The sequence below is a fragment of the Chanodichthys erythropterus genome, chromosome 22 (genome assembly GCF_024489055.1).
Source record: "Chanodichthys erythropterus isolate Z2021 chromosome 22, ASM2448905v1, whole genome shotgun sequence".
Classification (NCBI taxonomy): Eukaryota; Metazoa; Chordata; class Actinopteri; order Cypriniformes; family Xenocyprididae; genus Chanodichthys; species Chanodichthys erythropterus.
In genome coordinates, this window is record NC_090242.1 from 32226613 (window position 1) to 32246523 (window position 19911).

At 37.2% G+C, this 19911-nt stretch overlaps 1 protein-coding gene across 4 annotated transcripts; it reads left to right on the forward strand.

Annotated features, from left to right (window-relative positions):
- Positions 1–37: 37 nt before the first annotated feature.
- Positions 38–18196, forward strand: ark2n (arkadia (rnf111) N-terminal like PKA signaling regulator 2n). 4 transcript variants are annotated; one of them, XM_067376142.1, is made up of 5 exons: positions 38–204; positions 2590–3351; positions 12429–12506; positions 14790–14874; positions 16602–18196. In XM_067376142.1, exons 2-5 carry the CDS (start codon positions 2661–2663, stop codon positions 16765–16767), a joined length of 1020 nt encoding a protein of 339 aa, XP_067232243.1. In that variant the 5' UTR covers positions 38–204; positions 2590–2660; the 3' UTR covers positions 16768–18196. The 4 variants fall into 4 exon arrangements, with proteins under 4 accessions (XP_067232243.1, XP_067232244.1, XP_067232241.1 ...); XM_067376143.1 differs by lacking the exon at positions 12429–12506; XM_067376140.1 differs by lacking the exons at positions 12429–12506; positions 14790–14874; positions 16602–18196 and adding an exon at positions 7962–8601.
- The last annotated feature ends 1715 nt before the right edge of the window (positions 18197–19911 follow it).

The following is a 19911-nucleotide window of genomic DNA, read 5'->3' on the forward strand; positions in this document are numbered from 1 at the left end:
GGAAATGACGCCTACACATTTGTTCCAGCGACGGCTAGTGGGGACATTTTAAATTAGCAAACTGTGCTAAAGCGGTCGGAAAGTCGGGAGCACATAGCAGTTATTCCATAAAATTTCAATTACCTCCATTTCCCCCCTTATGAATATGGTAATACAGACTGAGATGTTACAGAGGACACACACATGAGGACAGATTTGAAGCAGGTAAGCTGCTGTCGTCAGTTATTGCCGCGCTCTCATCACTGCGCCCTTCCATTTTGATCCTGTGCTGCAGTTTGTTGACCCAAACCTACTCTCACTTTAATAACTGCATGCTTTTATACATGCATGCGTGCCGTGTTCACTCAGCGTGCAAATGTACCGGTTAACGCGCAGAAGTTGAACAACTTCCAGACCGAATGTGTTGCAGCAACATGTCGCAGGATGAGTGTTTGTGCTGCAGTGTCTTTGAGGCGATTTTACTTTTTAGTGCTCTTTCTCTGATGATTCAAGTGCGGTATTCCGTCCGATTATTTAACAGCTGCATTGAAATGCATGCACGCGCTGCGTTTTATGAACTGATTCTGGGGAAATTTTAAAGAAGCGTTGATATGGATTACTTGCAAATAAGCTCTTGTAACACTACGGGCTGATAAACGCGCTGTTACATGCGCCATTAACGGCAACGCAGTGCGATATGATCAGAGCGCGCGCGATATTCATACATCATGCATTGGCGATGCCTGTCTGATAGAGCGCGTGAACTGTGTCGCGCGCGGTTCGAGTTTCAGGGTGGCTGCGCGAACGCGAAGAACTAGTAATGTTATGGAAACTCGTATAAAAATTACCATGGTAACCACAAAAAAACAGTTGTTGCTGCTGTGATTGCTGTTTTAATGAATCTGGGATCTCCTTCAGACAGTGTAAGAAACTTGTGGAATCGTGCTGTTACTTTGATTTCTTCTTTTGATGACTTTGGTATTTACAGGCACTCTGCTACAGTTTTTATTGTTGTAATTCACGAAATACACGTAATACAGACATACGATCTGTGGCAGTCAGTGCATGTTAAACACCTGCTTGGAATAGCATATAATGCATATTATATTTGGTTTAAAGTAATAAGAAAATGTCCAGCTTTTGCATATACGAGATGTATATTCAAAAATATTAACGTTACCTAAGGAAAATCTCATGGTTTTTTTTTTTATGGCACTATTAAGTAGTTCAAATGTATGAGATGTATGTTTGTGTGTATGTATATATGTATATGTATACGTTTGTGTGTGTATATGTATGTGTGTGTGTGTATATAATATATATTACACATTATGCATATATATAATAATGTATATGTATGCGTGTGTGTATATGTGTGTGTGTGTATATATATATATATATATATATATATATATATATATATATATATATAAATACACACGCATATAAGTATTTTAGTGCTGTCAAATTGATTAATCGTGATTAATCACATCTAACAAGTTTGCAAATATATACACTATGTATACGTATATATATGTATACATGTGTGTGCATATATACATATTATATAATTATGCACACAGACACAAAATATTATATTAAAATATAAAACAAATATTTTAATGGTTGTACTGTGCCTTGAGATGTTTTTCTTTAAAATTATATATATATATATATATGATAGATAGATAGATAGATAGATAGATAGATAGATAGATAGATAGATAGATAGATAGATAAAACGTGCAGTGTAAACAAATAAGAAACTTGTGATAGTTTGAACATCCCGAATAAATGTTTTACTTATAATATTTTCCATACACGCACACAAACACACACATTATATAAATTGAAAAATATTACCTAAGGAAAATCTCAAGTTTTTTTATGGCACAATTAAATATTTAAAATGTGTGTGTATATATACATATATAATATATACATGTGTATATATATATATGTACATATATAATGTTTGTGTAATATATGCATACACATATTTATATAATATAGGGTTTGTAGACCCTACCTTATATATTATGAAAAACCTAGGAGAGAATTTTAAAATGGTAATTTTCAACCTGAAAAAGTCCTGGAATTAACAACATAAAATCTTAAAAGTCATGAATATTCACTGCAAAAAGAAAAAAAATCTAGTTTTGCATAGATTAAATATATTGCAAATAAAGTGCTCTTTGTGCGGCCCGTCTCTAAAAATGATTTTTAAAATGACAATCCCTATGTGCAAGTTCGTACATTGTGTCTGAGGCCTCTCTAAACACTTGATCGCAGCAAAAATTTATTTGTGGTCATTAAGTTTTGAAACCGTTTCAAGGCCACGCTGTTGTGAAATGCAGCATTGTGCACTGGAGTCGGGTGACATGTAGAAAAGTTGATGAGCTTCACTGGTGCGTGATAGTTCAGCGTTCTGGATGATTACCCAAAACACCTGGACCTCAGTGCTGGATAAATACTCGAGTCAAATTTTATTTATATAGAGCTTTATACAATACAGGTTGTCAAAGCAGTGTCAAGGCAAGTGAGAAACTGAACTAACCGTGTAATCAGATATTTGTCGGCTGTAATATTGACACAGTTGCTGTTTTCCAGGTCAGCCGCCCCTGTTTATCGCCTAGCAACTGCTACTTCAGAGACGCCGCCCCTGGCCCCGCCCTCCAGAGATGACTGATGCCCAGAAGGCCAACGAGCTCCCTGAATGCCCCACAGAGGGCGGGGCCACAGCAGAGGAGCAGGACATGCCCCTGAGGCAAGAAACCACGCCCACTAGCTCTCCACCTTGTGATGAGCCAATCAGCTCGCAGAGTCCTGACAAAGAGCCAGCCCCTGGCCTGCTCTCCATGCCGTGCTTACTGAAGGAGCTTCATAGAGACTCCGCCCCTGGGCAGCCGCAGGAAACGGATCCGCCTCCAACCGCCACCCAGTCCTGCCTGCAGGAAGACAGCGATTCTTCCGTCTGTCTGCGGTCACCTTCCTCTTCCGGTCACCTCGGAGACTCCGACACGCTTTCGTCGGCGGAGGAAGTGGCCACGCCCGCCCAGACGGCCGGCAGGAAGTCACGGCGCTCACATTCAGAGAGCGATACATCCTCCGTCGCCATGGCGGCCAAGAAGAACCGTTGCCAGGAGAAGCAGGTGAACGGGCGCGTCCGCGTCAGAGGCCCGCGCAGCCAGCGGCAGAAGCAGCGCATGCGACAGCTGCGGCAGAAGCGGGAGGCGGCCGCGAGACGTAAACCCGACGTGCTTCAGGACAGCAGCACCAGCGACAGCGACATCACAGCCCACTCTTCATCATCCTCGCCGCTAACGGCCTCGTCCGACAACGAGGGAGAGACAATCAACTCTCACGCACCAGGTAACTGCACAAACACACATACAGCATTTTGATCAGTGCGAACTGGCAGTAACAGCCTGTCCTGAACAAATCGATTCATTGATGCATCATGATTCGTTGATCCACAAATATTTAATATTTTTATTATTCAACAACCAATATGACTTATGTGAAGTGTTTGACAGCCATTTGAAGAGTTTTTAATAGTTTTATTTTTACAATTTGATACAATAGTTCAATCATTCAACAGTTCAATAAATAAGTTAATATTGTGTTACATTTTAGACACAATATTGTCTGTTTTTGCTCAACTTTGCCAAATTTTTCATCAATAAAGCCGGAGCAACTGTTGTGCATGTCCGAGCAACACACAGCTGTGCTTTGTTTTGAAATTAATCTGCGTTTTGAGCAAATTAATCGGGTGAACCAGTGATTCAATGGTCCATTCATAAAAAGAGCCATTTACTTAAAGGGTCAGTTCACCCAAAAATGAAAATAATGTCATTTATTACTCACCCTCATGCCATCCTACACCCATAAGACATTTTTTAATCTTCTGAATACTGATATTTTAGTTTAAATCCGATGGCTCAGTGAGGCCTGCATAGCCAGCAATGACATTTCCTCTCTCAAGATCCATTACTGTACTAAAAACATATTTAAATCAGTTCATGTGTGTACAGTGGTAAAATATTAAAGCGACAAGAATATTTTGGTGTGCCAAAAAAAAACAAAATAACGACTTATTTAGTGATGACTGATTTCAAAACACTGCTTCAGGAAGCGTAATGAATCTTTTGTGTTGAATCAGATGTTCGGAGCTCCAAAGTCATGTGATTTCAGCAGTTTGGTGGTTTGATACGCGATCCGAACCATGATTTGACACGTTGATTCATTACACTCCGAAGCATCCTGAAGCAGTGTTTTGAAATCGGCCATCACTAAATAAGTCGTTATTTAGTTGTTGTTGTTGTTTTTTTATTTTTTTTGGAGCACCGAAAATATTCTCATCGCTTTAATATTAATATTGAACCACTGTACTCACAGGAACTGATTTAAATATGTTTTTAGTACATTAATGGATCTTGATAGAGGAAATGTCATTGCTGGCTATGAAGGCCTCACTGAGCCATCGGATTTCAACAAAAATATCAGTTTTCAGAAGATTAACAAATGTCTTACGGGTGTAGAACGGCATGACGGTGAGTAATAAATGACATTATTTTCATTTTTGGGTGAACTAACCCTTTAATTCCCAAATGAATCAGCTGTTTGAATGAATCAAATGAATGAATGACTCAGTGACTTACTCATTAAGACATTTACCGCCATCTGCTGGTAGTTTTGGTTTCTTATTTAGAGCATAATTTCATTAAGAATGATTTCATATTTCCATATTAATAAAAAAAAACATTAGGTATAGTTCACCCAAAAATGAAAAGTTTGTGTAATAATTCTATGTTGAATCAGTGAAAAAATATATTTCTTTCTAAAGCTACTTTTTCTAATGACTATTTGATGCTTTTCTCGTTTAACACAATAATGACTTTAAATTATCTTTTGGGATAATTTCTCAGCCAAATTTGATGTGTTAAATTTGTGATTAATTTGATTAAAAAAATTAATTACTTGACAGCCCTAATATAGATAAGAGCATATTTATTGATTAAAAATTAAAATAGATTATTGTTAGTAATTATCATATTATTAACAACAATAATACCGCTTTATGGCTGTTAAGTATTTAATTTTTTGTAACTCTAAATGTATCATTTTGTAATTATGATATTTTTATTGTTATTTTGGGCTGTCAAACGATTAATCGCATACAAAGTGAGTACTGTGTAATTAATATGTATATATAAATATACACAAATTAATGTGTATATATTTAAAAAATGTTATTTATGTACAAAATATTTTTATTATGAATGTTTGTGTGTGTATATATATATATAACGATTACACACAGTACACCCACATATATTAGGCAAACTCAAACTTTTATTTTGTATGCGATTAATCGTTTGACAGCCCTATTATTATTATTATTATTATTATTATTATTATTATTAATGTTGATTAAAAAAGGAAATCATTACTTATCTGACCATCTCCAAAAACTATATGGTGCCAGTAATTGGTAGAACTCATTTTAACCGATTATTGTAAAATAATTATGAATTATTTTTACTTCTGTTTGTGGATGTTTTATAGTATGGTTTTATGCAAAATCTTTACACAGAATTTTGCAGCGAGTTCTGTAAACTCATTAAAGATTTGCAACTGCACTGTTGCTGAAAATTGAGATGCATCGAGAATCGTTTTGGAATCAGGTTGTGACTCTGAATGGAAACTGAATCGTGAGGTGCCTGAAGATTCCCACCTCTAGTCCTGAAACAAACACCTGCAGCGAAGCCATGTTGACATTTCATTCTTTCATGCATTGTCTGGTGCATGTTGACCGAATGACAGAACGGTTGAATAAATCCACACACACGGCGAGAGTCTCATAGGTCAGGCAAATCACACACCAGTTCCAATCCAACACATGAAGGATCTTCTGCACCCGTCAGGGTGTTTTCTGTGCATGCATGTTGAATGACCTCATATGCAAAGCCCCAGGTGAGGAACATTTTTCCAGTATCAGAATTCAACCACGTTCTGACCTTACAGTGACCGCTGTCAATACTAGTGACCAGCCAGAATGACCCACTAACTCTGGATAGCCTTTGAAATCCAAGGTCATTTATACCAAAATGCACAATTTCTAATTTGGGTTTGATATTCTGATGCTGCTGCTTACCATTGCTGCGGACAAATATTCAAGCTCTAGAAATTAACTAAAATAGCTATTATGCTCAATGTCATGTTTGCAATGAGAGTATAATTCAAGTATGTTTATGATCCGTTTTAGTGGAGGAAAATTATACCAGGTTTTGGATGAAAGTTTGTAAATTAGATTAGAATATCACAAGATTTTATTTTTGTCTTTTGTCTCATTTGTTTTTGTGTCCTATAGTTGGCTTGTGTGTATAATGTGTCTACAGTTTTCTTTTTTTTTTTTTGTTCATTAATCCTTACACATTTTCTGCATAGTACTTCTTAATTAGGATATACATTTTGTCCAAAGCACTACAGGTAGAAAGTTAGCAACAGTTCCTCATGGGGCCACCAGGAGGTGTTTGCCTTTCTTTCTGGGGGCCACATTGTTGGCAAGGCAGGAGTTTAATCTCAGTATATGTGATTGTTTGTAGACCCTACCTCAACTTTTATATTATATTATCTCTCTGATTATTAAATTAGTAGTGCAGTTTGAAGCTTCCAATATTGACAATTTCCATTTTCTATTTTAGCAACATTTTTAAAAGCCGACGCATTTGCAGCAGTTTTATCAATTTTAAATGATAATTTTTCATATTTTCCATTTTAATTTTATTTTTATGTTCAGCTTTCATTTTCATTTTATTTTAATTTATTCTTTAATTTTATTTGTTTTAGATTTAGTCATTTTAGTACTTACATTTTTATATATATATTTATATATGATATTTTATTGCAGCTTTTTCAATTAAAAAAAAAAAAATATATATATATATATATATATATATATATAATGTTTTAGTTAAAAATAACAACAATGGTTTGCAGATGCAAAGTTTCAACGGTTCCCCTTCAAGTTACACCTCTAAGCTTATAAACTTTATAACACTTTCACCACCTTAAGAAATTTAAAAATTGCACGTCAATTAATCTGCTTTGAGCAACATTCCTTTTATGATATAACTTGTGAGGTCCGTGGTAGTTTTGTGTAATATAATGTTATTTATCAGGGCAGCATTTAGCCACTCATTTACTCTAATATATATATACTCTGAAGCCCGGGTATACTTCATTTTTTACCCATATGCGCACAATCAAATGCACAGCCTTGTAAAGTATACTTCATTCGACTCGTACGCATGCACGTGTTCAAAGCATGTGCAGTTTTGAGCAATCTCTTGACATGAGTTAAAACCCATGTAAATATATTTGTGTTCTTTCATGTTAGATTCATCTATATAGGCTTCTATTGTCGCTGTAGCTTTGTATGCGTTCCGGTCTGTTTTGTTTATGCTGGTTTTCTTTGACTACCTTGTGAATCGACGCCCCCAGGGCACGGTTGCCACCTTGTGGATGAACTAATTAATGCAAAAAAAATTTAAATGCGCATGTGCAACCTGTGCTTACAAGTATGCGCGGTTACAAAAACCCAATGGTGTGCGTACTATTCAGATGACGCGTTTGTCAAGTGAAGTATACTTTGGGCTTTAGCATCTGTAAATCATTAACAAACAAACATCCTCTGATATATGACTCCAAACCAGCATAATGACACAGCAGAAGTTGATGTAGTTGTTACACTTGTTTTTATTTCTTCACCTGTCATTTCCTGAGGGTTGGTGGTGGTTATAGTGGTTAAAATGCCGTCGTTAGTCATGTGACCATTGGTGAACTGTACTAAGAATGCACTGCGAGAGCTGCATGTCTTATTCCCAGCATGCTCGCCGGTGTGCACGCAATAACGCCGCCACTTTCTGCATTCCTGTGTGTCTGACGTCTCTCTCTCGGCACTGCCGTCTGTCTTTAAGCTGGCCATCGCCGAGCCGACGGTTCTGGAGCATCAGCGCGTGGGCGGGGCCAACTTGACATGGGCGTGGCCAGTGGGAGCCTGGGCGGAGTCTTGGAGGAAGCTCTTACGCGATTCGCCGCGATGCAGAGACAGACCGAGGAGCGCTTTCGCGTGTGGATGGACAGACTGACCCGCATGCACTCGGACGATGACCTTTCATCTAGCGAAAATCCGGAAGGGCGGAGCCACGTTAGCTCGTTCCTGCCGTCATCAGAGTCGCAGGAAACGCTGGCGGCCTATCAAATGGCCCGACTCAACGCCATCACGGTTCCTCCTCCCCAGACTGCCAGTCTCAATGGAAGCGTGGAGCCATCTGAACCAAACGTTTAAAGACGCAAAACGACTGTGCCGACTCTATTTGACCACTGAAGTGGAGACTTGAGACAATGCACAAACTTTCTCCTCATCTCTCATTAACGTTCTACTAATTTTCTTCTTCATTCTGCCTTCTACATCTACCTTTCTTTAGATGGTAGATTGGTTCACTTCAGAATTAAATCTTCCTGATAATTTACTCACCCCCATGTCATCTTTGAAGGTTTTTGAGGAAAACATTCCAGGATTTTTCTCCATATAGTGCACTTCAATTGGCCCCAAAGGGTTGAAGGTCAAAATCAGTTTGTGCAGCTTCAAAGAGCTCTACATGATCTCAGACGAGGAATAAGAGTCTTATCTAGTGAATCAATCAGTCGTTTTCAAAAAAAAAAGTATATATTTTTTAACCACAAATGCTCATCTTGCACTGCTCCGCGATGCGCCGTGCTTTACGTAATCACGTTGGAAAGGTCACGTGTGACGTAGGCGGAAATGCTGCATTTCCTCCAATTTCAAAATCTATTTTTTTTATATATATTTATATAAAGGGCGTATGACTTAGTCTGTGCACGTTCGCTTTGTAGACACTGTATCGGTACTTCCGTCTACATTATGCATGACCTTTCCAACATGATTACGTAATGCATGGCGCATTGCAGAGCAGTGCAAGATGAGCATTTGTGGTTAAAAAGTATATATATTTTTATTTTTTTTTAGGTAATGGCCGATCGTTTCACTTGATAAGACCCTTATTCCTCGTCTGGGATCATGTAGAGCTCTTTGAAGCTGCACTGAAACTGATTTTGACCTTCAACCCAATTGAAATGTACTGTATGGACAAAAATCCTGGAATGTTTTCCTCAACCATTTCTTTTCGACTGAAGAAAGAAAGATGTATCCATCTTGGATGAAATGGGGGTGAGAAAATGATCAGAATTTTAATTCTGAAGTGTACTAATCCTTTTAAAGCATCGGTTTACCGAAAAATTTACTAATTCTCATGTTTTTCCAAAACTATTTGGCTTTCTTGCATGGAACACAAAATGTGAGGAATATTATGAGCTTTTTCCATTTAATGAAAAAACACTTTTTTTTTTTTCCTTTTTTTCTTTTTGAAGGTTGACAGGCTTGGTCTGCATTGACTTTTTTCCATGTAATAAAATTTCCACTTTTGTGTTCAATGGAAGTAATAAATGGGTTTGGAATGACATGAGGGTAAGTAAATAATTACAGAACTTTCTTTCTTTTTTGGTAAACCGTTTCTTTAACCGCATCTGTCTTTCTGCTATTAACAGTTTGTTTTATATTCGCATCTCAGGGCCGCCCTCCACAGTCAGTGCCTTTGCGATCTCATGTCTTTGGGAGAGCCAGATTCTCCCATTCACCTGGAGATGAATCATTTTAAAGAATCATTTTTTCTCTTGCCCATAGTATATAGTGACTGTTTCACAAGATGTTTGTTCCCTAAGAGACTTCTAAAGTTTTCCCTCGACTGCCATGTGTCTTTTTGTCTTCATCTGAAACAGCTTGGCTGGCATGTCTACCAAAGAACTCTTGTTTGCATTGTTTGTTGCTTTAGGTTCTTATTTAATCGCTTCTTCCAAAGCGGAATATGCATGACATAAGCTGACAATGGAGAGCTGTGATGTAATGACAGCCTGTACATTGGTTTTTCTGCTGAGTACTAACACAGGACAAACACAAACGAGCATCAAACACTAATGGAGAAAGTCACATGCAATAAACAGGGGTTATTCTACTACTTGACACAATGTCTAAAGCAAGAGATATGTATCTATTTAAGGGCGATTTTTCACGAAAACATGTTAGTCTTATTTTGCCCCAAAGTTAAAGTTTTGCCTATATTTAGAAAAATTAATATTTGATGCATTATTTTCCATGACAATTATGCACATTTTCTCTCATTACTGAAAGAACCAGATGTTTTTGTTGCTTCTCATTGTATTGTCATCACTGTAATATCCTATAATACAATAATTGTTTCATTTAAAAAATACATCAGCATAAATTAAATGCATCACAATAAATACTGTGATATATAAATACTTCTCTTAAAAAAAAAAAAAAAAAAAATGTAAGATAACTATTTTAAGTTCTACTGACTGAGATAAATTTTGTTTTAGCAAAATGTTTGTAATTGTCATTAAAATAATGTTACAATGCCAAAATTCCTAATATGCATATAAATAGGTTTAATTTTATTGAAAAATATAATTTCTGTGTTTGGGTTGAAATAATATAAGCTGGATGTGTTCTTGACCTTTTTTTTTTTTCTTTTTAGATTCGCCCATGTGCTTCCTACACACTAATACAAACACATAGTCAATGTTTACTGTAGTTACTGACTTACAGGAGGACTTGAAAGCTGTTTGCTGTAATGTTTTACTGTATAGAGTGTCTGAAGGAGATTGTTTACGTTTTTGTTTTTATGGGTAATAACCAACTGCCTAAGTTTAGTGTCATAATGTTTTAGATAGAGGACAGAATTTCCTCCACATAATTGTTAGAAAATGAGAAAATAGTAACCAGAGATAGATGCCTTTATTTGTTATAAATATTTTTTCTTTATTATTGCATTATTAATGTCATACTACTGCCTCACCAAACGTAAAAGTGTGCCAGGCGACGTTCGTTTGTGTTTTCATGTCTATGTAACGCATTGACGTGTGATATCTGCTCTGTCATTGGCTGGTAAATAAATATACAGGTATTTTACCAGCATTACCTGACTTTTATAGTCTTATTATCCAGTTAGTTTAGAAATTAATGTCTATGTACTGTTTTTGTGTCGTCAACTATCACACAATATAATTTACAAAAAAAACTGACTAAAGAATTTATGTAAAGGCCTATATACACTATAAAGATAAATCTAACCATTATTATATTAATGTTCACACCAGTGGACGATATCGTCACAAATAATACCATTCTAAGTACGTGGTGCCACTTTAAATGCTTGAGCGCTTTAAAGCAGGATGGATTCTGATTGGCTGTCAGTGTTTTTAACGTTCATCAGCTGGAAAAGTCATTCAAATATATAATTTCTCTTTGTTATTATCGTTATAGTTGTGTGAACTCTGCGGTTCTTTTATATTTAGAACAATGTTTAGAATTAGGGATGTGCAGCAATTAATCGCGATTAATCGTTTGCAAAATAAAAGTCTGTGTTTACGTAATATGTGTGTGTTCTGTGTATAATAATGTATATATAATTACACACATGTATAAATTTAAGAAATATATGCATGTATAAATATATATTTTATATTACATATAAATATAAATATTTTATATATAAATGTAACATTTTTCTTAAATATATACACGTATGTGTCTGTATTTAGTTATACATAATTATTATACACAGAACACACACATATATTACGTGAACACAGACTTTTATTTTGCAAACAATTAATCGCTGCACATCCCTATTTAGTACTATAACTTTATCGATATCATTATAGTTATCGTTCTTGGTGTGAACAGGCCTCTAGTCTTTTGAAAACAAGAAAAATAACATTTAAAAAAATTAAATTGGCATAATTGCAGCACAACAAATATTTATAATTTGTAATTTATAAATACTTTAATGTAATAATGTAAAAAATTGTTGCTTGTAAAAAAGAAAAATAACTTATCAAAAAAAAAGATATTAGTCTTTTGAAAACAGAAAAATAATATATTTATAATCTTCATCAGTCATACATTGCCGAATATACGCTTTCTCTTGGAAAATGTTGCATTACGGAATAAAAAGGAATTGTGAGCAGTTTTATGAAAAGTGAGTTTCATCATTCTTTCTTTATTGCAGTTGTTTGCTCACAAAAATTCACAAAAATTTTACTGAAGGAGTAATTCAAAGTATCTATGGTAATCAACAGCATGCTACAAATGCAATGTAAACCTAAAGTCAAAACACAGTTTGCCAAATGTTTGTTTCATTAATTCATTCAGTTTCATGACCAGTGTTTGGAAAGATTTTCAACGGGATCTATTTAGACAAATAAACTTCAAAGCTGAATTATGGACATACAAATATGGCGGTGAATCTTCTGAACGGTGTGTGAATGTGATTGTGTTGCAGTGGGTCCTGCAGTGGTTGGCCACTATGATATTTCAGACACTCACTCCGAACAGGAACAGCAGTCGCACTCACTCTCAGGTTCGTTTCCACCGCTTCTCAATCTCCAGGACGGTAGACTGACTTACTCATCGGCTGCGTCTCAATTCGCATACTAATATTCGATTTGCAAGTTCGCCGTATTTTCAAAAAAGTTTTTTTAGTGTGCATCAATACGCGTTTTTTAGACTTAACCATGATCCCTTGCACTACCAAAACATTGTCAATTCTCTTGGGGGGGAAAAAAAAGGGGGAAGCAACTACAATAGTTTTGATTTTAGGAATTTGAAGTACTCAACAGACAAATTAACTTATTTAACAAAATGACTTATTATACTATTGTATTATACTAAAGTTTGGGGTCAGCAAGATCTTTTAGAAGCATCTTCTGCTCACCAAGGCGCAGTTATTTGATCTAAACAAAACAGTAAAACAGTAATATTATTTACCATTTAAAATAACTTTTCATATTATATATATACACACACACACACACACACACCGATCAGGCATAACATTGACCACCTTCCTAATATTGTATATTGTGTTGGTCCACCTTTTGCTGCCAAAACAGCCCTGACCCAGACTCCTCTAGACTCCTGAAGGTGTGCTGTGGTATCTGCACCAAGATATTAGCAGCAGATCCTTTAAGTCCTGTAAGTTGCGAGGTGGATCCTCCATGGATCGGACTTGTTTGTTCAGCACGTCCCACAGATGCTCGATTGGATTGATATCTGGGGAATTTGGAGGCCAAGTCAACACTTCAAACTCATTGTTGTGCTCCTCAAACCATTCCTGAACCATTTTTGCTTTGTGTCAGGAGCATTATCCTGCTGAAAGAGCCACAGCCACCAGGGAATACTGTTTCCATGAAAGGCTGTACATGGTCTGCAACAATGTTTAGGTAGGTGGTATGTGTCAAAGTAACACATGGATGGCAGGACCCAAGGTTTCCCAGCAGAGCATTGCCCAAAGCACCACACTGCCTCCGTCGGCTTGCCTTCTCATAGTGCAGCTGGTGTCATGTAAGCGACGCACATGTACCCGGCCATCCACGTGATGTAGAGGATAATGTGATTCATCAGACCAGGCCACCTTCTTCCATTGCTCCGTGGTTCATGCTCGCATGTCCACTGTTGGCTCTTTCGGCGGTGGACAGGGGTCAGCATGGGCGCCCTGACTGATCTGCAGCTATGCAGCTCCATACACAACAAACTGATGCACTGTGTATTCTGACACCTTTCTATCAGAACCAGCATTAACTTCTTGGGCACTTTGAGCTACAGTAGCTCGTCTGTTGGATTGGACCACACGGGCTAGCCTTCACTCCCCATATTCATCAATGAGCCTCTGCCGCCCATGATCCTGTCACCGGTTCACCACTGTTCCTTCCTTGGAGCACTTTTGATAGATTCTGACCACTGCAGACCAGGAACACCCCACAAGAGCTGCAGTTTTGGAGATGCTCTGACCCAGTCGTCAAGCCATCACAATTTGGTCCTTGTCAAGCTCGCATTTTTCCTGCTTCTAACACATCAACTTTGAGGACAAAATGTTCACTTGCTGCCTAATATATCCACCCACTAACAGGTGCCGTGATGAAGAGATGATCAGTGTTATTCACTTCACCTGTCAGTGCTCATAATGTTATGCCTGATCGTGTATATATTTTTTTCATATAGTCTTCAGTGTCACATGATCCTTCAGAAATCAGTTTGATTTGCTGCTGAAACATTTCTTATCAATGCTGAAAACAGTTATGCTCAATATTTTTATGAACTGATTCTTTTTCAGAATTCTTTGATAAATAGAAAGTTCAAAAGAACAGCATTTATTTGAAACAGAACATTATGAATGTCTTTAATGTCACTTCTGATCAATTTAATGCATTCTTGCTAAATAAAAGTATTAATTTCTTAAAAAGAAAAAAGTGTGCCCAAACTTTTTAACAGTAGTTCCCAATCAGGCCACAACACACCACCTAAATTGGCACTTTAACCAATCATGGTTTGTAATTTAAATGTTGCCTTTAAGTACTTTTAGTATGTGAATTGTAACGCAGCCATTTCCTCATTGACTTGACTCACATTTACTGTGAGATGAATAAGTTTTGGCCTCAACTACAGGATATTTTGTAGTAGTGAAGTTTATCCCTTTGAAATCTAGATAGTATGTCAGGCGTCTGATGCTGTTGAAAGACATTTGTGTTTTGTCCTTGATGTGTTGCATCAGATTCACTCATATTTCATTTTAAGGATGGCAGTGAATGCTGAAACAAAAGGGTTTTTGTTAACATTTCCTGAATGTAGTCTGTTGTGTTTCTAGGTGCTGTAGAAGTCGAGCCATCTCAGGTGAGTCTGGCGTCTACAGACAGTGAAGTGGAGATTGTCGGAGTTCAAGAGAACGCCAAGTGAGTTGATTCTCATCTTTCAGTGGTACATCGTGTGCATCATATTTTAGCTCTAAACAATAATTTGCAGAATTGTAAATTGGTTGTTAAAAGGTACATTATGTAACTTTTTTGTTGTTGTTCAAAATGAACAAAATTTAAAGTGAGAGTCAATACATCATTGATCGTTCTTCCAAAACGTGTTTTTGTCTTGCCCTGATTCGCCAAGTTAAGTCTATTATAAGTGCTTATATTTCAGACCTGTCGGGCGGTTTTCTCTGGAAAATAGAGTAAATATTTATCCGTAAATAGAGAAAAGTTGCTGCGTGTCTGGTGTGGGTGTGGTATAGGTTAGTTGTCAAATTGAGAGAGAACGATTGACATGGAGCAGCTAAATCTCAGACTTCTGGGGGATCAATCACCTGTTTTAAAAATTTGTCGACAGATTCTGTTGCTTTACCTTTTGACTGCAGGCTATCTTCAATTTGAGCTTTCTTGGTTTTGATAACAGGCGATTCTTCAGATGTCAGTGATTGCAATGATAGACCTTTCTAGATTAAAAGCAGCCAACTAGATGACAAGTTTAAATTCTATGCAACTAAATCCTCAGCACATGCTATACAGTATAGTGACCGGGTCATTGTGTTTACGGACGTGACATAACCACATAAACACTAATGACCTCAAACTGACATTTCCTGCAAATAAACAGCTCAAATTATAAATCATGTTTACATAGTTTTGAAAACTGTTTTCTTATGTACTTTCTCAATAACTGATTTTTGTTATTTGTTTAACCCAAAATAGTTGCATATTGCAGCTTTGAAAATCTAGATTCATGTTCATTTCTACATATAAAATAGGTTTTTTTTTTTTGTTTGTTTGTTTTTTTTTCAAAACTTTTCAAGTTGTGTAAATTTGGAATCAACAACTTAAAAATTATCAATAGATTTATAAATGAACATGAACCTAGTTTAATAAATGCTTGCAAAAATTAATGTTCATTGTTAGTTCATGATAAAAAAAAACGTAAATTGAAACTGGATCATTTAGGATTAGGATTTATTATTTAAACATATTTCTAAGTACTTAAAGGGATAGTTCACACAAAAATGAAAATTATCCCATGATTTACTCACCCTCAAGCCATCCTAGGTGTATATGACCATCTTCTTTCAGACAAACAGTTATATTAAAAAAAAATATCCTGGCTCTACCCAGCTTTGTAATGGCAGTTGAGTTTTTGAAGCTCTAAAAAGCACATTCATCCATCATAAAAGTGATCCATACGGCTCCAGGGGGTTAATAAATCGAAGATTTTGATGTAAAAGAAGAGGAGCTGTTATTCGTCGGGTCGGAGGTCACTCTTCCACCTGAATGCGTGACAGCCGTTGCTGGAGGCCAGTGATTATAGTTTATAAAGTTTTAAATATGGATATTTTTCTTACAAAAACCCATCACTTCACTTCAGAAGGCCTTCATTAACCCAATGGAGTCGTATGGATTACTTTTATGATGGATGAATGCACTTTTTTCAACTTCATAAAAGGATATTATTTAATATAACTCCAACTGTGTTCGGCTGAAAGAAGATAGTCATATACACTTAGAATTGCTTAAGGGTGAGTGAATTATGGGATAACTTTCATTTTGGGATGAACTATTTCTTTAAATATTCAATTCATTCTTGTTACTTTGAATTATGATGTTTTCGTGACTGTTTTAATGTTTTTGTAATGTTGTTTCAGCGTTGTCTCAAGGTTTCCTCGTGGTGGAGTGATCCAGTCGCTTTCTTCCTGGAAGCAAAGAGCTCCGCCGGCGTGGACGTCAGTCTCTGCGCAGTCAGGCTGGGTTCCTCCTCCTGAGGTGGTGGACCTGACGCTGGACGAAGACCGGCACAGATACCTGCTGTGATCTCACAAACACACATACACGCTTAGATACACACCCTCATATACGTGTGACTGGTGGGCTGAGTGACTCAAACCATAATGAACTTTGACTGTTGAATCTAAGAACACAGAATAATGTTTTCATTAAATGGAAAAACTCTACAAACTTACTGTTCAACGCTTTCTTCTTATACATTTTGAATAATTATTTGATACTGTGAGATCGTAACGAGGAAATGACACCAGGCTGGTAATGGTTAGCGAGCGAATGCTGTACCAAGTTCTCCCATGATAGAATCAGGTATCAAAGCTACTAGTCTGAAATACTTATTATGATCTTAATATGGGGCTTCCTTAAAGAAATCAACATACTGAATGTAAAAGGGTGAATCTCACAAAAACTGGCCATATTTCACTTCAAAATCAAGAATATAAGAGTTTGAATGCTACGTTCACACTGTCAAATTTTGGGATTGACAACCGCATTTACATACAGGTGTGAGTCTCGAATACTGTCTGTATGAACATGCAACGAGAATCAAGCCCTTATTCTCTTACCAGCAACCATAGCAACAGTTACCAAAGTAATATCAAAGATGGTGACCTCCATAAAACTGAAAACCCTTCGCCGGGAGTTTGATTGACAAACGATCTAACCAATCATAACGCAGAATCCGCCATTTTGTCCGACAAAGCAGTCAGGAGTTAGAAGATTAACCTCGGTGGAGTTAAACTTGAAAAATTGTGTATAATGACGTCTTTCCGCGTTTGAACATTCTCATGTTCATTCATGTTTATTTGATGCTATAAATGGACCACTAGGAAGAGATGACCTGTTTACGAGCCTCTTGAGCTGAGGCGCTACAGCAAACTGTCACGACCATGGTCACGACACATTAAAGAGCCACAAAACGGTTTTTATTGTCTGAATTTCCTGAAAAATGACACAGTTTGAAAGCTGGGACTTTGATTAATATCATAAGTAACCTGTTTGTCTTGTCTGTCGACTTGTTGTCAGTATCCTCTCTGCTCCGCGATGTATATTTCACTGCTTGTGGCATAACAGCGCCACGGCTTGTCGGACAAAGCAACAGTAACTAAGGGGGGCGGGTCTTTGCGAAGGGTCAATTGAGCCACGAGTTCATCCGTCAGATCTTCATTAACCGACAGAAGCTTCAGTGTAAAGCCGGACACATTTAACCGTTGCACTCGCGTCTTGCGCATGACACGGCATTTGATTTGCGAGTAAAACACAAAACCGACCGGTGCTGTGCACGGTGACTGGATCTAAAACCTTCAGATGACACACAGCTCTCCGTCGCTGTAAGTTACCGAAAGTGAAACCACACACACGAAACCACCAAAGACTATAGCCAAAGTCCCTGTAAGACAAGTCATTTCACTCGGCGGCCATCTTTGAAATGCTTCTCGGGCATCCTGGGCATCATGCAGCTCCTATCTCTTTGAATGGGGAAACATCAGATTCTCCAAAACTGTTCGTCAACCTTATGATTAAATTTCATAATTGAAATCACCAATGAAATCTAACAACAACCGACTCATAAATTTAGTTTTTAAACGTTCGAATCATGACAAAACTATTTTTTCAGGCTGGATCAAGCTAATGCGCATGCGCAGACCTAAACTCTTAGGAGGCGCGCGTCTGACTGTTTCTATAGAAACCGTTGATTCTAACGGCCGCTTTAGAAGGCGGCACTTATTCCGCCATATTGTGCGTTACACTTTCTCCCATTCAAAACAATACGAGTGACACGTCTTGTGTTATTCTATAGTCTTTGCTATAGCATAACACAGGACGCGTCACTCTTATTGTTTTGAATGGGAGAAGGTGCAACGCGGAATTGGTAAAGTCATCGCGTCACTGCAGCAGCCGTTAGAAGCTCCGGTTCCTATAGAAACCATCAGGCGCGCGCCTCCGAAATCGAGACGCGCATTTAGGACTGCGTATTAGGTTGATCCAGCCTGAAAAATACAGTTTTTTGTCATGATTCGAGCGTTTAAAAAAAAAAAAATTATGAGACAGTCGTTGTCAGATTTCATTGGTGATTTCGAATATGAAATCTAATCGAAAGCTTGGCAAACAGCTTTGGAGAATCTAATGTTTCCCAATTCAAAGAGATAGGAGCTGCACGAGAGGCGTTTCAAAGATGGCCGCCGAGTGAAATGACTTGTCTTAAAGGGACTCTCTCGCACAGTGACGTGACAGACAACTAGTTGTCCAGTACGATTCCGTTCACACAGCGCGGGTTTTCCGAGAATGCGGTTGTAAGTCCTGCAAATTTACGGGTGTGAGTTTGATTATAGAATGCGGTTGTCACTCCCTTAAATAACCATATTGTGTGTGAACGTAACCACGCATAAGGACTCAAATACAGGGCTGACAACCATATTCGTAATATGAACAAATATTTGAATTGCTCTACTGCCTTTTGTTGAATTAAATAATTCATTATAAAGCTCTCAATTACATTTACTGTTATAAAATAATCATTATTGAGAATAATGGGAATTACAATAAACAAAAGTAAAACACATGGATGTGTTACAGTAATTTGGGGGTGAAAATGTTTGAAAATCATAAAACAATGTCAATTCAAAAAAATGCAATGCAAAATATAATATAAAATATAATTTCTTGGGTGTTTTGATTTTGAGGTTAATGTTATAGTTCACCCAAAAATTAATTTTGTCGTCATTTACTCACCCTCAAGTTGTTTGTAACCAAGCAGATCTCACCCCCATTGACTATGGATGTCAATGGGGGGCGAGATCTGCATGGTTACACAAATTCTTCCCAATATCTTCCTTTGCGTTCAACAGAACAAAGAAATTCATACCGGTTTTGGACAACTGGATGGTGAGTAAATGATGACAGAATTTTCATTGTTGGGTGAACTAATCCTTTAAAACATCTGGATGTTTTTGTGAGATTCAGCCAAAAAAAAGTAAATTTTTTCAAACGCCATTTCGTCATGGCAAATCAGGGATGCTTTGCTTTCTCAGATCCTCAGATTTCAACGTCTTGAATTCTTTTGAGTCACTTTGCCCCACTGAAAAATCACCCACACTTACACGATCCTGCTGTTGTCCTCAGGAGTCGCTTGCTTGAACCACCCCAGCCACTGTTTTCGTGATGTAACTTCCT

What these genes read in the sequence shown, in the direction of transcription:
- ark2n (XM_067376140.1), top strand. Translation starts at nt 2,661, where the DNA reads ATGACTGATGCCCAGAAGGCCAACGAGCTCCCTGAATGCCCCACAGAG. An exon ending in AATCAACTCTCACGCACCAG is followed by an intron (nt 3,352 to 7,961) that starts GTAACTGCACAA and finishes TCTGTCTTTAAG; the next exon opens with CTGGCCATCGCCGAGCCGAC.